A 17,117-nucleotide genomic window follows, 5' to 3' on the forward strand; every position below is an offset into this window, starting at 1 on the left:
CAATTCATTTTCAATTTTGTCGAAAAGAAGAATGATATGTTTTGAAAGAGAAACATGAGTTCAGTACCAGAATCCAGTCTGGAAAACTCTTTTTTCTTCGTTCGGAGTTCAGGTCTGACGAACTGTAATTGGTTATTATATACATTAGTTGGATAAATGATCCGAAACTGATATTCGTTTTCAGGTCGATTATGAGACCGTTTTACGGATTATGAGTTTGCCTGTCGGAGCGTTGTTGTAGAAATTATTCTCATTTTGACTCTAATTTCATGGATTAAACAATATTTACGTGACAGTTGTCGCCGATGACGAAGAAGTCATTTATTCTTCCTGGATATCCGATTTTATTCTTCTTGTACAATTTCATTCCATGTTTTGTAAATCTCTCTTTCGTTCGTATTTTGCAAAGGTTTTATTGATCGGAGTTTGGATTATGTTCACATATGGTATTTTCTTTTTTTTTCCTGAGATAACACTTTTCATAAAAATCAATATTACTTCGAGGTTTTGCAAAATGTAATAACTTTAAATTGTTTCATACTTAAGGGAATATTTCGAATGAGATCAAATGAACTATTTTTCAATTCAAAATAAGAAATTGATCAGACGCCGTCTTATCATCTTGTATCGAATTCTGTAATATGACATCATTTTAGAATATTTTATTTGTATTTAGATCAATTTCTATAATTCTAGCCAGTTTAACTTCTAAAAAAAACAAAAAACAAAGGAAGATCATGTCAACATTATCATAATTCAAACTAAATTTGATAAAACTATGGCAAACTATGAACAAAAGACAGATTTTTACACATTGGTATGGTTTTACATGGGCCGTCGTTGTTTAGTGATAATCATGGTGCAAGAGAATGTCATATTCCAAACATTGATCGGAATTCAACCATAATTAACATCTGACACGTTTTACTGTGAATGTGCCTGACTGTATTACGTATCGGAGTTGACGTAAACCCCTGAGTAAACTAATTGTCATCAAGTCAGACAGATTTTCTTAATGGGACCATTTCGTTTTGATTTATTGACGGTCAACCTGTTAGCAAAACCGTTTCCAATTTGTCGAGAATATCAAAGAAATTACCAATATGTTAACAGATTCTTAATCCAAACTCAAATTTAATCAAATTAGAACAAAATATGAACGAAAGAAATATTATATGAAAACGCCTAGAAATGTGCAAGCAAAATGGCATGAAATTTGATGGAATTCAAGCTTAACTGTCAACACAATTTTCTGCGTCTGATGTAATTTCTGGCGTTGTATGTTTTATATCGGTATACTTACTAATATACTAAGACTAGGCACATAAAAATAATTTCGTTTATGGTTGTACTTCACCTTCTGGAGCAAATCTTATGAACTATTTTTGTAAAAGTTTGGTCAACGCTTTCAATCATGCAATTATAAGAAAAGCTGAATTCGTATGTGCAGACATGATTTACTGTTGGAGAATAATTTGGTGAACACTGCTTATATAAAATATTATAACAAAAACATATAACTTCGGAATGATGTTAACCTTGTACAATATTTTCATTAATGTGATATTCCAAATATTGTTCGGAATTCAACTAGAAATACCCTCTGGCACATTTTACTGTGAAGAGTATCAGAGTTGACGTAAGCCCCTGAGTAAAGTAATTGTTATCAACTCACAGACAGGTTTTCTTAATAGGACTTATTTTGACTTATTGACGGTCAACACAGTTTCCAGTTTGTCAAGAATACAAAATAAAATACCAAAATGTTAATAGAATTCAAACTAAAATTCAACGAAATTAAGACAAAATGGATTGTTTTACGATTGCATGATCGACATGTAAAGATTTAGTATGAAATCACATCATAATCATTGATATTCAGAAAATCACAAAGACAGTCTCAATGCATGTAAGATACTTTCTGTTTGAAAGCGTTTAAATTATATTCTTAGCGATATGCTTTATAAAAGAAATCTAATATCAGTTTAAAATGTTCGTTTTGATATGTAATAGTTGATTTTTGTCGAAATATTCATCCCGTCAGGTAATGCTTAAATGCCAAAGGCATATAACAATTGGGAAAAAAACGTTATCACCATTCTTGCGAAGAAGGTTTCTTCAATTTTTCAAATTGGCTTAACAAAAATTGACATACTAATTACATAACAGCGCTCTCTTGGAAAATGATGGAAGAAAATATCCCTATTGTCTCGTTTTGATCTTGGAACTAGGATATAAAAACTTATCCAATACTAATTTCTCATTCTATAGCCTTTAACCTTTAATATCTTCACCAATAATTCCACGCAGTGAATATATTTTAACCAGCTTTGTTTTCTTTTACCATTGATTCCGCTTTCCACGCGTCTTTGTAGCTTCAAGTATAGACATAAACAAAACCACCTTTATGAAAGAATTCTTACAATATCGAGACACCCGAGTGTTCGTTTAGAGTGTGTCTGCACATCGCATCAAACCGATTCTAATTCGCCAGACATTTAGTCCTTGCCGAGGAGCTCGTCATCTCCCTCATTACTCTGGTCGACATGTATCCCACCGATCTGATCTAATATGACAGTTATCAATAATGAGTCGACGTATCTCTTTCACGCTCAACGGCAGCTTCAAACAACGAACCTTAAATATATATATACCACAGTCTGGCCTTAAATGAACTGTGTACTCCTCAATAACTAGACGGGTTTTTTTTCTGCGTCACTGATATCAATTACGTAAAGTAGTGATCTCTCGCTGGTCAACTGGTTTCCCTTTAGGTATAGTCATGATAGCAGTCAAAATAAGAATATGTCTTATTTTCATTTTGTTTTGAATTTGTTCTTAGATTTCACAGTAATTAGTATATAACTTTAGAAACTATTCTGATTCCTTCTAATTTACGAATAGCTCTATTGGCCGATTGCTCTTTTTTATCTTTCTTAATTATAGTTAAACTAGCTATGCAAACCCAAGGAAATGAAAGGCGTACTTTAGTATAAAATGTGCACAAAACTCGACGGTTGTTCCCTCGCATTATTGCAAAGCAGAATTTCTTCTGCTCATATAAAATCACTTTACTTGTGTTACAGAAGCAGAATGTGTATTAAAGAACAATCCTATCCAAAATGTTTTCATCCTGACCACTGTGAGTAAGATAAGGAGTCAAGCATCCTTCATCTGTATGCCTTGTCCTTGGTGTCTTTTAATATTTTTCCCTTTAAAACTAACTCTCAAATCAATTTCTTTGGGGAAGATTAAAGAAGATAATGATAGGGTGCAACAGTATTCAATCAACTTCAATCTTTTTCTAATATTTTAAAAATTATTTGATCTGATGCATCCTTTTTGAGAGTTTAGATCTTGGTCTGTTCCTGTTTCTTCCTTCATCATATGGTTTACTTTTCGCTATTTGCGGTCCTCTTGAAATCCGTTCTTATTTTGACCTTGCGTGTTGCGAGGATGTCTATATTGGCAAAACGATAATAAAACCTTCCAGTTCATACTTTTAACGTCTTTACAGTTCATGTCTTTGAACAATTGTGCACATTGCTTGTATAATGCTTAAACGATATTAAGTAGTACGATTGATATTAAGGCCGGTAGTGCAGCGTATTTCCGACGACCTAGCTACCAAATTCGTTTCAGATAGACCAAAATGTAGCAACCCAGCCTCCTTTATTATACATTACCACAATCCGTCAGACTGTGATTTCTCAGAAATCAAACATATCCCCTTTGTTTTGCCTTTAGACAGTAATGTTTATGTACACTTCCTTATGATTTCTGTGTAAGTTGGTCATTTCATCTGTGGCATGTTTTGCATTCCTGTTTGATTAAAACAACCAGATCTTATAAATGGGCCACATCACAGAACCCTGCTTTGAAATAACTTTGAGATTTTTAATAGCAAATGATGTTGATTTAAGTTTAAATGACACATTTTTTGTTTTTTCTCTGACATAGTTTCAAGGAAAGTATGTATTTCTTTAACACAACACAGCATATTGCACGGAAGTTTGGTTATTTAAAATCACATATAGGCTTCGTCGGCTAACTTATTAGAGCTGCCTGTCAGAAAAATCATTTCGAATCGTAATGGACTGTCACACAAACCTACGCTTGGTTGTGATGATGTACATAAACAGATCGATAAGTTGTCATGGTCTTGCAGCTATGTTATGTGCGTTCTCGAACAGTCGTCTTTTGTTATTGCTAAAATCACGACAATATGTCCATTTCTTAAGTGAGAATATTGCCAAATACTTTGACAGAATAACAAATTGATTCACAGTTCACAATTTGTATCAGTCATGTCGATAAAATCGTTGTTAAAATCACATTGCTGAAAATTCGCGATAAACAAAAACGAATTAATCATTGACAGGCATGCATATTTTCTGTTGTTTTTTTTTAAACAAAAAACAAAAAATTGCCAACATCAAAAGGTATACGGAAATAAGACCAGCTATTCCAGAAGAGTAAGCGTCTTCTGCTTCATTGACGACACCAGGAATTCAAATCTTAAGTAAATAATGTCAAGTTTTCAAATGAGAACAGGGTTTACAACGGAACCTTCTGGCAAACTAATAAGTATCAAACACGTCCAGCGTTATATCGCACAAAGAAAAAGAATTTGTTGTTTACAATAATTAACAATTCAGGTATCTCTCTAACTCGGAGCCTCTTTTCAATTACATTTAAAAAATAACAATTTAAATATTAGTGCTGATGAAACCGTGTGAGACGTGAGCATTTTTTAAGTCTTTGGTGCTCAAAAACAATGAAGAAAATCCTTTGACTATTGATATTATAAAGACGTTTCAGACACCAATAAGCATCATTTGGTATACTAAATATATTTGCAATCTCACAACCACTGCCAAAATACACATCTACAAATTCTTGTGAGACCTCTGTTTCCCCCTCTTTATCGTGCTATGGAGATTTTTAGGAGACACAAGATTAATTTTACCTTACATACACTGTCTAATTTATTTTTGTTTCAGACCCAGCAGGTGGCGTTCCTGTGTTTTCTATTCACCCTGACCTTGACAGCGAACTGTGTCGTACTTACTCTCATCTATCTCTCACGGAAGCTAAAGTCGCGTATGAACATGTTCATTGCTAACCTGGCATGCGCAGGTAGGTATTATGGAATCTTACTAGGTAGTAATATTTGGTATTAGATCAGATCTTGATTTACAGTAAGAATCCTTCAGCCAATCACAGCTCAGTTGTGTGTAATAAGGAAGCATATACAACGAGTGTTTTTCCAAGGATAACGAGTAACTGTGCGCTAAAACCGTTTATATTCGATCTTCGAAGATATAAACATCAGGAACAACAACATCCTTACAGTAATGGTCAACTGTTGAATGATATATCACTTATCATATAGGTAATATCATTTTTTGTATTTCAAATATCCGCCGGTATATTGAGATTGATTTTCAAAAGTGGAGTGCATTGGAGCTAGCGAAAATGATTTTTAAAATTTTATACAGCTACATACTTCTAAAACCTTAAGCTTGAATGTATTCTAACACCAAGAATTAGTCTCATTTTTAGGCATAATTTCAGAAGTTCGGAGAACATTCCACAATATTCATAGTATGTCACATAAAGAGAAAATATATTGACTTTTAATGGTCACAGTATCTTCCTGGCGTAATATTCTTGGATTGTCGAGATCGTTGACATTATCAATAACTACCGTCTAGGATATGTAAAATGTAATTGAGAAATAATGTTGTTATACTGCCATATGTTATTCTCATTGACCAATCAAATGTCGTGTTACATTTTTGATGAATTTGAAAGCAGTATGTGTCTGTTGTAAACACATAGCCCATAACAAAAGCACATGTTTCCTGATATAAGATACATGGACATAACTATATTTACTTGGATAAAAGAATGGATGTTATCTTTCCACTGATTAAAGCAAAATGAACGGAGAAGAACAATTCTTTCTAAGAATACATGTTCGCTTCGTTACCTGACTTACAATTAAATGCTTAAGTTGGGACAATAGCGTTTCACAATTGAATAATCAATGATTTATCGAGATTATTTTTGTCTAGATTTTGAATTATTTTGTTTGTTTTTATAAATATTGCGATCATGATCATATTAAGGATTTTGGCATATACACCATGAAGCTTACCGATCTTATATGTAATTTGTCTTGTTTGTGATATTGTGTCAAAAGGCACTGACTATTTTTTTGTTAATTTTCCGTTGTAAACAATTTTGAAGGAAAGCACAATATTGGAAAAAAACTTTTGAAGGAGCATACCCAACACATGTAGTCTTTAATTATTTATATACTGTCATCAGCAAGATTGATCTGACTCAGTAAAGTTTATATATATCACTCTACGAGGGAAATTTTTAAACCTGATATCAGAATCAATATCCATCATATTACAATGTCGTTATTTCTCAGACACCAATCACCAATAAATTAGGCTGACTTATGTAGCCGACTTTAAATGTCTATAAAGTTTTAATGGCTAGTCAGGATTCATCGTTGTAGTGATCAATCTTATTCGTCCTTCATTTATTGCTAATTACAGGCTGCATCTCATTGAGGTGATATACATTACATCCATCCGTTCTATATGCTCTCCCCCGAAGTCTGTTTGTGTCTAGACTACAATTAACTGTACAAAGAATTACAGATTTATGTCACTCATCCCCTATCAGTTAACCTAGAATTGAAATCAATGGTCCATCGGAAGACGTCTGACCGAATTACATTGAAACTATCAAAGATTGTACAAAAGACACACAAGTGAATAGCACCTTTTAATACAAATTTAGAGTTGGATACAGTAGAGCCAAACAATGAAGTAAATTGCATCATAAGCTGTTTGGTCTTTCTAGAACTCGTCATTGATGCCTAAATTTTGAAGCCTGGGGGCGACTGGGGAAAATCTATAAAGAAAGTCAATGTGCTTGTTTTGACCGACATGTTATAGGTTTTATCAAACACATTAAAGTAAATAGACCATATTTCAATACACACCTATAATGAGATACCGAACAAATACGGTCCCTCTAAATATGTCCTTCTAAAGCTTTGAACTCTTAAAGCCGGCTGTGGCAAATCGTAATTTATTCAAAATTGATATAAACAAAACTGGACAGGCAGTATGTACTAAAATATTACCCTTTTCTCCGCCCCAAAGCAATTTTGACACCCAGCTTACACATGTACCATATGCGACTGTGTCTTACTTGCCATGCCCACAAGACGAGCAATTTTAAATGATCCTTTAGCTATCAGATAGATTGTACACAGATTCTTTACAAAATCACGTGAGAAATAGCACTTCAATCAGCAAATTCATTTTATCTGGAATTATAATAAGATGACCGAAGAACTTAGTATAACATTATCTTTCCGCGCAATTGTCTTTTCATTTTTTCATTTTCAGAAGAAACTCTATTGACAAAATTAATCATGACAATAGCATTACGCTGTTTTTAATTGTTTTATTTTTAAAACTGTTACATAATCGCATTATGACCGAGTAATATTGCTTGCTGGTCTTCTAATGCAAGACTATCCTTTTAATCCAAGCCATTAGACATACACAAGTTCTAATAATTGTAGACTTTGACTTGATAAAGAAATACTTATACCGGACCGTCTATCTGAATTATAGACATTGGATCATGCTTTGATAGATATATAACAGCTTGATGAATTGATTTGCTCTTGAGACGAACTCAACATTCGCAGTTCATTAAAATTGTCTCAAGACACTTCCAAATCGGCGTTAATGTAGCTCCAGCTCATTAATGTAAGCATTGCTGTAATGTTCAATGTCATTAATCCTATCACCTTGTTTACAACCACAGTATGAAGTCTACACCGATTGTCATGTTTGTATATTTGAGTGCTGTTCAGTCCTTTTATTGATTTTGTGGGGCGTCATATGAAATGATTATGCAAGAGCTACTAAGTACGTTGTCAAACACAATTGCAGTTTTGCATGAACAATCGAGTAAACGACAAATTAACCATTGTTCGTGGTGGTTCATTATCTAAAAACATACATAGCCTTGCATCGTTTGTTTGCGATGATTAATCCTAGAAGTATGCTTTATTCCTGGAGAAGATTATATAGTCATCAAATCAGATAACATCATAGATATAAAGAAAACATGGTCGTACTTCGGTAAATGAAAAAGCACCGATTCTTAGTTTGCGATATGCATTTTAGTTACTCTTTTCTATAAAGTACATTAAAACGTTATACATTTTCATTAATACTACTCGAAAACTTGTGCCGTCGCAACTTTTTCCCTGGTATGTGTCACTTAACGGGACAGTTATATAATTCCCATGTAATTACGTTAATTTGTGTTATTTAGTGAAAAATGTACCCTTACTGGAAACCTTGGTGAATATGATGTATATAAAAAAAACTCATCTACAGCAAGTTGCAACTGCTCCTACATACAGCTGTGCCTCATTTCTAATAATCCACCAAGGAAGATGAGAATCAGGTTGTGATATATGGGAAAAGGTTGTGCAGATGATCTACTCCATTTCTAGGTCATGTGACCCATCGGTAGGAACGATAACTGCGCTATGCAATGTACACAGACCATTAACAATTGCGTGTTACGGTAAGATACTCTGAAGATAATTATTTTTGCGGTGATGATAAACAGAATCTTAGTTTTTTTTCACTTTGTTATGATTTGTTACATTAAAACCCACGCGACTATTCTTCTTTCCCATGTATTTGACCAAAATTCAATCCTGAATGCAGCATCATTGATTTTATCGGTTTTTTTTTTTTCTAATTTGCGACCATAGCAAGAAACAATAATTTGTTGCCGTTAGAATGTTCATGAAATTCCACTAGGTAAATACGCTTACTACAAACAAGGATTTTCTCTCAGATCTTCCTGATAATCTGTAAATAACTCTTCCCCTATCAAAGAGTACCATTCCGATGACTGATGTACATTGTGTTTACTTTCACAATGACACTTTTAATAAAGATATTTTGATCCTGTTCGTAAATCCAAATTACACGCACGTGTTATTCCGAAAACGGGCCTTATCATAGACATTATTCAGATTATCTCTGGAATGTCTCCCTTGGGAAGGCTGCGGTAGTTTATTTTCTCGTATCATTGCCTATGACCAATCGTTCGACCCCAGCAGCAATTTGTTCTCTTGATGAGCTCGTGTGTGAACTGCCAATGTACGATTGCCAACATTTGCTATATTTCAGATACATGAACGCGGAGCAATAAAATTTCAAGGGGAACATTGACTTCATTTTGTCCATGAAATTGGACATTTTACCGTTTTCATTTATCAAATTCATCAACATCTCTTTGTGTAGCTCTCTTTTCATAGGAATAAGATAAGTAACATAAATCCAAATGTGCTTTGTTGTAACAGGGATTAATCATATATTAAAGATGTTAGTCGTTAAAGTGAATGGCAATGTACTATATTGAATCAACCGTCCTTACTGTTTTCTATACTGACGATTAAAAGCAAAGAGCAATTTCATGCTATGTATTGGATTAGGTAGGTGTGTGTACAGACCCCATGACTTCATCCTCCCCGGAAATAACGTTGAATAATGAAATCATATTGTCAATACAAAGATGTGACAAAAGAACAAAAAAAAAAAAAAAAACCGGTTTTACGATGGACGCATCAGATATTGCAACGAGTAAAACTCAAACGACTTTAAAAATCATACGCCTATATAACGAGAATCTGATTTAGATTTGGATTCAGCAAAGAATTTTATTCCTGCCATATCCCAGTAAGATTTATCGAAAACAACGTCCATGAGGAACTGGACGTTTTATTATAGGCATCACGTTGGCATCATATTTTATTTTCGCTGTTGTTTGTTAAATAAATACTGAAAAGAAGAGAAGCGTTATCTTTTATCAAAAACATCATGAACAACGATAACATAAAACGTAAATATTTGGCATATCCGTAACAATTTGGTTAGTAACCTATCATGAAAATTAGTATGGAGAATCATTGCTGTATGATATCCCTATTTCCTTCGCATTCTCATTTGAAAATCGGAGGTTATAAGATCCCCGAGGCTATGTTCCCAATATCACGATATTCGTGGGGGATATAAATAGATGATGAGTAAACAGAGGTTGTATGATGTATGCTGCCGAAGACTATTGACAATTGTTACGGTCATGATCACGATTTCAATGGTTAATAGTCTTCTCCTTTCTTCAATATTTGTTTGGTGTGTATGGTACTTGTTAGCATGCCTGGAGGTTTGACAGAAACCCGGAACCTCATTAGAAACATTTTACACATCTTATCAAGACCGGCATTCATAAAAAACATTAATGATTTTTGAAAAGACGTGGTTGCATCTCTTTCTAATGGTTGCGAATTATCCACTCCTATTTTGACCATAAATACAGAGAAAAATTACACGACTTTTTGTTGCAATCTAATCAAGATTAGACATGTAATTTCCGCTCGTCCAGGATCCTGATCAATCATTGCAATGCAAAGCAGTTTTAAAGGGTTGAAGTTGTGCTCAGGTATGTAGAAATTGTGTTGAAAATGAGGGGGAAATGCAACTCTTTATTCGGAGTAGCAATATTGTTAAGTATGAATAAACATCAAAGACCTCAGGTATGTCAATATGTTTTTGATGAATGCTTAATTGTAAGGATGTCCGTTGTAGTGACATTTGCAGTATATTATAAGAATGTTTCGGTCACTTCTGGTAGAAAATGTTTCAAGCTGGCAGATTACATTGTCAAATAACTTGACAGCTCATAGATAGGAATATATATATATATCCGGTGGAAAACTAATTTAATCAATAACAAATGTCTTATGTATCATTGAAACAGCGTTCTCAATTGGCTTACAATACCGAAACGCTAATAAAAATTTAGTATTCTTTATACCCTGTGACAGGAAATTTGTCAGAGAAGACAAGATAAGGAATATCTTTCAATGAGATATTTGTTCTTATAGCCAACCGCGGATGTTTTTAGTTTCTATAATAAAGGATGAATATTAGTTTTGCGCTATATATAGAATAACGCTTGGTTAGTTTGATTACGCTGGTACATTAATCACTTATGAAACAGAACATCCCGTGAAGGATTTAATCAATATGCCGACACTCAATCTCCAATCTGGAGTTGGGGTAAATTACCTTGCGTTTTCATATGTATGTGAAAATCAATTATATTAAATGCAACTTGTCACCATTTGGTACTTAACTTTTGCAATCATCCAGGTTATCCCAGTTAACAGAAAAAATGCGATACGAAGCGCATCTTTTGTCCAGGAAAATCGGGCAAAGCTTCTACAGAGACTTACAACATAAACAATATTTCCAAGTTGTGGACTTTCGTGTTTGGTATGATTTGAATTGTGATATATTTACCATTGTGATAAATAATTCTAATATTCAAATTCTCGTTTGCAATATTTGGCGTCTGGGCTTGATATCGGTACATTCTCCAATAAAAATTGAAAAACTGAAAGTCGCAATAGATTCAGTATTTATGGAATCAGAATTAACGTTTAAGTGGTCAATGTAATATTATCAATTTGTTTAGTATATGTGTGTCTATATCAATGTCATTGATGTCTTAAGAGCTCTACTGTCATCCATAGTTTCATCGCTTATGCTGAATTTGACCTGTATATAAATATTCAATATGTTAACTGTTTCAAAAGAACTTTCATATGTGTAATGCTATTGTAAAACTTTGAGTGTGGGCAGCAGGTTAGTGCAGTCAATGAAACGTGTTTTATTATTTTATTCATTAAATTACGTTTAGTTCATACAATTGCAAATCAAATTGATATATTAATCACTATTATTGGCCCGGAAAAAGCGCATGAAGGGTCTTACAGTGGGAAAGGAACTAGAATGCACAGGAAAAACCACGTGGTTAGACAGGAGACTCATTACCTTTTCACGTCCGTTCGGTTGCATCGAACCGCGGAAGTCTAGGAAAAGGCGAGTGTGTTACCACTGCGCCACCCGACCTTCCACAGTAAATGTTTCACGCCTGTTGAGGTTGGTTTTCGGTCTTCCGTATATGTAAATGTCAAATGTATGTATGACCCATAAGAATACGATCAATGCCGAGTTTATCTCCGCGTCTATCTCTATAGTAAAAATACCATAAACACATTGTCAGTTTAATCGGATATTTATATCAGTCCATTTGCTACTGTGACATTAGAACGTGTTCACACTCAGTATTTTTTTTTTTTTTTTTTTGAAAAGAAAGACGAATGGTAAAAAAAAGGCACGATCTACCTTTTCATTATTCGATATTTCCTCAACTGTCCAGAAACCCAGCATAACACAATCAGACAAGTTGAGGTAAGACTATTATGTTGTAGTATAACCGTATTGCCAATGATAATGAGTTTTATCACTAAACGTTTTTAAAACAGAATCCGAACCGGAATAAACAACTCCTTATATTTCCAGCTTTTATGTGTTCAAGGGTGAATGTATTAAAGATAGGGATGTAGTGTTATTAAATGAAGCAGAAAATGCTGTCTTCATTTAGGAAGCATGGAACGAGGACCCAAATGTCGCAGACTGAACATAATAAAAAAACATTTCATTTGATTTAAAGATCCTATTGCCCGTTGTGAATGTCTCTAAATCAAACCAAATCAAAATCCTATAGATAAACTGCCAATGCCATTTAATTATCAACCTTTTTGGAGCGTTAATAGGGTTTGGTGATACTTGATTATTTGTTTATTCAGTAAACCGTAAAATGAGGAATCACTGTCTCGATAAACACCGGAATGAAATTTAATTTACGAGGTTTGAAGATGCAACCTGTGACGTGAATTAACAGCGTGACTAGCAATTATGCAACACTTGGGAAATATAATTCCGACATGTTTTCAGAGTTTACGCAACAACATCTACAAAAGAGCATTACCTGATGCTAAATTGAATTTTTTTGTTTCGGTTTTATATTCCTATCAGAAGTTTTGATCATCTTCGGATGGCCTCCTGTCTTTGCGAGGTGGACGGCTGTGTTTAGTGTGTAGATTTTACAAAAGAAGAGGGTAGTTATTAAAAATCAACACACATTTGAAATTCAGGAATTCGAGTAAATGCTCTCTTAGATGCATTTGTTCGCGTGATATCTGGAAACGTAGGCGTCACCTTCGGAGAATCGATGCGACACCGAAAAATATATTTCAACTTTTACCATAGTGATGCAGATTGTTAAGAGTTTTACGGCAGAAGACACGACAGAAAGTTCAATTCTGCGTGCTACCATATCTACCATGAACTGAAATTAGACATGACTATTATTTCATCGATTTAGGGTAGTGTCCGAACCATTACTATCTCCGATGGTAATAACTCCGACCAATATTGAAAAATGAGTGAGGAGAATGACCAAGAATCTTGGTACCTCAACATCCATGGAAACTATAAATAATCGTTCCACTTTAAGTCCCAAATTCAGGCTCTGAAAGATATTTTATCCATTTAATACATATTTAAATGAGCTACACTTTGAGCCAATGGACTGCATTTCATCCTTCTAGGACTCGTCAGTGACACAAACGGCTTAAATGTTAAACCTAGTAGGCGACTGAGTAAAATCAAAAGTGATTGGAAGAAATGTCAGAATCTAAATGGGAAAGTGCAAAGAGATAAAAATGTTAAGACGAGACAATTTTGTTTCTTTTGTTTTTGTTTTTTTTTTTTTTTGGCTAGGCTTTATAACGGTAGACTGCAATATTTGGCTGTATACGCTTATTGAACATTTATTAAAAGAACAAAATTCTAGTAGATATATCGGTCTTCATTGTTTGTCTACATATCACATTACACAAACATTTCGCAGCCTCCCAAAAACACAATAACTCAACGCATATCTTTAAACAAGAGAGTCATGGCCTTTAACGGTCATCTGACAATCAACGAATGAATGGACAAACCACAGCATTTGCTGATACTGGTCTGACAAATGTAATGAATTCAAATTATGAACATTCCTTGAAAGTATCAGAAACTCATAAATGTAAGTTCTGTTCACGTTACAAAATGGTTACAGCGGTTATCATGTTGACATTTTGATCAGACTGAAAAAATAAAATCAGATAACAAAAATCAAACTCCAAACATTTTTCTCATTGGCGTGAATAAAACATGACAGGTAGTTCAGACTATTTGTTCTCAATCAGTTATGTTGGATTTCGTCAGGACAATCTCATGAGCACTTCATGCATGCTTTCTTATCATTCCCACTGATAATGCTTTATACCACGTTTGGCTGGAATCATCCGACGCATTAAGAGCGTTTTGGATCCCTCTCGGTCAAATTAAATTTCTGAATTGAGGAAACGATAAACCACTAGCAATGATGTTTCAGATCAAATTTGCTTGAAATCTACCAAGGCATTTAAAAGGAGAAGCGTTTTTATGCAAAATAGTATTAAACTTCCCATTTCGGGGCCCTGCCACAAGTCCCTGGGAGTCAGATCAACTTTCTGAATTCCAGAAATAATTCCCCACTCTCATTGATGTTTCAGACTGAATTTGCTTTAAATCAATTTAAGCTTTAAGTAAGACTAGCCTTTTGAAGCAAAATTATGGACTTATTTCCCCTTTTTGGGCCCCGCCTCCAGATCACGCGGGATCTAATCAACTTTTTGAATTGAAGAAATGATAATCCACCTACATTGATGTTTCAGACCATATTTGACTGAAATCTACCCAGGCATTAAGAAAGAATAGCGTTTTTAAGCAAAATAGTGTCAAACTTCTCCTTTTGGGGCCCCGCATCAAAGTCCCTAGTAATCGAATTATCTTTATGAATTTAAGAATTATTAAGGAACAACTACTGATGTTACAGACAAAACTTGAATGAAATCGATTCAATCCTTCAGGAAGAGTAGCGTTTTAAAGCAAAGTTTGTCTCACTAACCTTTTGGGTCCCCATCCCCAAGTCCCTAAGGATCGAATAACTTTCTGAATAAAAGAAATAATTCCCAAATGATGTTTCAGACCACATTTACTTGAAATCCGCCAAGGTATTAAGCAAGAGTAATGTTTTAAAGGGAAAGTGTACGAACGGTGCACGGCGCACGACGGCTGACAATGCACTTTAGCAATAGGTCGTCTTGACCCTTCAAATCAAATGACTTAAAAAACGACATCTCTTAAAAGGATTCTACGCAATAAAACCAAATCATTGAAGAATCTCAGACACTGATTAATAGTTCATGAAAATACCAAGAAGGAATACCGACACTTTAATGCTGTTGCGTCTTTCACAAACGCCACCGGTTGTTTGAGGATAAGCGTGTTCGTTAATATTCATACAAATTGCATGTTGGTGCAAACAGACTAGTTTGTCTCGGTACGCAATGCAGAATGCAGCTTCATCTTAAAAATCGAAAACCGTTTTTCGCGTTATTCTGAGAAATGAGGAATATATGCGATTTCAGTTTCATTGGTGTCTCAAACGTCCTTCCGACCAAGATCGTAATTTTATAGCCACAGACAGTAAGTCCTTTCAGAATCAGCCAGATTCCATATAAATGATATGCTCTCCCATGAGGACCAGTGGAGAGATAAATGAAGCAACATATCCAATTCATTCTGTATGTACTGCGCGTGCGGTCTGTCTCTGATCTCGTGAGAATCTCGATTTAAGAGGCGTAACAGCTTTTATGCGTGTTGATTATGTACAAATCATGACACTTCGTAGATTATTGTCCATCAAGGGATACACCTTCCAATTAGCAGGGAAAACAGCGTATAGATCTTATGGTGCAATGAAGTCGATTGACCAACCCTTTACTGGTCAGTGAGTCAGACTTGCCTGATATGTAATGTCTTTTGTACAATCTTGTAAAATAAGACGTATATCTGACTTACTATTATAAAAGACGTGCTCATTTCATTAGGAAACTGCTGATACAATGTTTATTGGTTGCCTCCTAGGATTCGAATCTAAGCCCGTAGTATCACGTGTCCGACAAGATGAGATAGCTGTACAATATAGTTTAATTAATTGTCTAGCTCTACTGTATCTGACTCTAACTTTGTATTGAAAGGTGACATTCACTTGTGTGTCGTTTGTCTATCATTTTGAAGTTAGGACTGAATAATTCATATGACTCTCTCATGAAGACGATCTGTATTCCTCCAGACAAAAGAGCATTCGTAGAACTGTGTAGCAAATAACAGTCCAGAAAGGGTTCAGATATTCATCTCTTTTTGCCTTTAATGGTCTGAACTTAAAATGACCGGCCGTAACTAGGAAACAAATGTGATTTTGTTTACAGCAGACTGTTAATTTCCACGTTAATATGGATATTCTGGTAGCGGACAATATGGACTGAACGATTTTCTTATGGAACTTTGTGTGTTTTTTTTTTTTTTTTTTTTGGTATTTTGGTTTTTTTGGGGTTTTTTTGGGGGGGGGGATTAAGCATTACTAATAAGTGTGAAATAACACACCATTTTTATGATCCTGTTCAGTGAGTGTTTTGGCTATACCGTATGTAATTCATAATGAAAGGTATTAATCACTTGTGTGTCAAATGTGTCATAGAGCGACAGAACTTTTTTAGACATACGAGGGTGATGCCAACAGGCAAAGTAATTATCAATTACAACATATGGATGTCGGATAACCCAAACAAGATACAGTGACCTATTTATGGTAAATCCAAAAGCATTACATTGTGAGTCTATGTTTAAAGATTCTACGCAATTTTGTCTTCTACACAATTACTGTCGTCTTACATTGTAGTAGTGAAACGCTGACAATTTTAGTAGTCGCTTATGGTAACTCAGCTGCTGCATAACAATCGATTTAAGATTTATGTTTTTGTTTTTGTTGTTTTTTATGTCGCATCAAACGAACATTTTGTAAACAATGATTTTAATTATTCATTTTTAACATGAAAAGTATGAAGTAGAAAATGGAATTTTTTCGATATATGAGCAATAGCTTTCGCTATCTACTCTATTCTCGGAACATATTTTTTTACATGATGTATTCTATCCTTAAAAATATCATTTTTTTAGGATTGTAATACAATTATTGATAGTATCATG

The 17,117-nt window shown here is 34.3% G+C and overlaps 1 protein-coding gene across 1 annotated transcript in view; it reads left to right on the forward strand.

Annotated features, from left to right (window-relative positions):
* Positions 1-4,934: 4,934 nt before the first annotated feature.
* Positions 4,935-17,117, forward strand: part of LOC132545952 (cardioacceleratory peptide receptor-like) — a 49,679-nt gene continuing 37,496 nt past the window's right edge. The window contains exon 1 of the mRNA XM_060209634.1: positions 4,935-5,139. Coding sequence (XP_060065617.1) covers positions 4,935-5,139 — 205 coding nt within the window. The remainder of the gene's footprint in view (positions 5,140-17,117) is intronic.

Source organism: Ylistrum balloti, unplaced genomic scaffold (assembly GCF_031769215.1).
Source record: "Ylistrum balloti isolate Yb309-2 unplaced genomic scaffold, AGI_CSIRO_Ybal_v1 Utg369868, whole genome shotgun sequence".
Classification (NCBI taxonomy): Eukaryota; Metazoa; Mollusca; class Bivalvia; order Pectinida; family Pectinidae; genus Ylistrum; species Ylistrum balloti.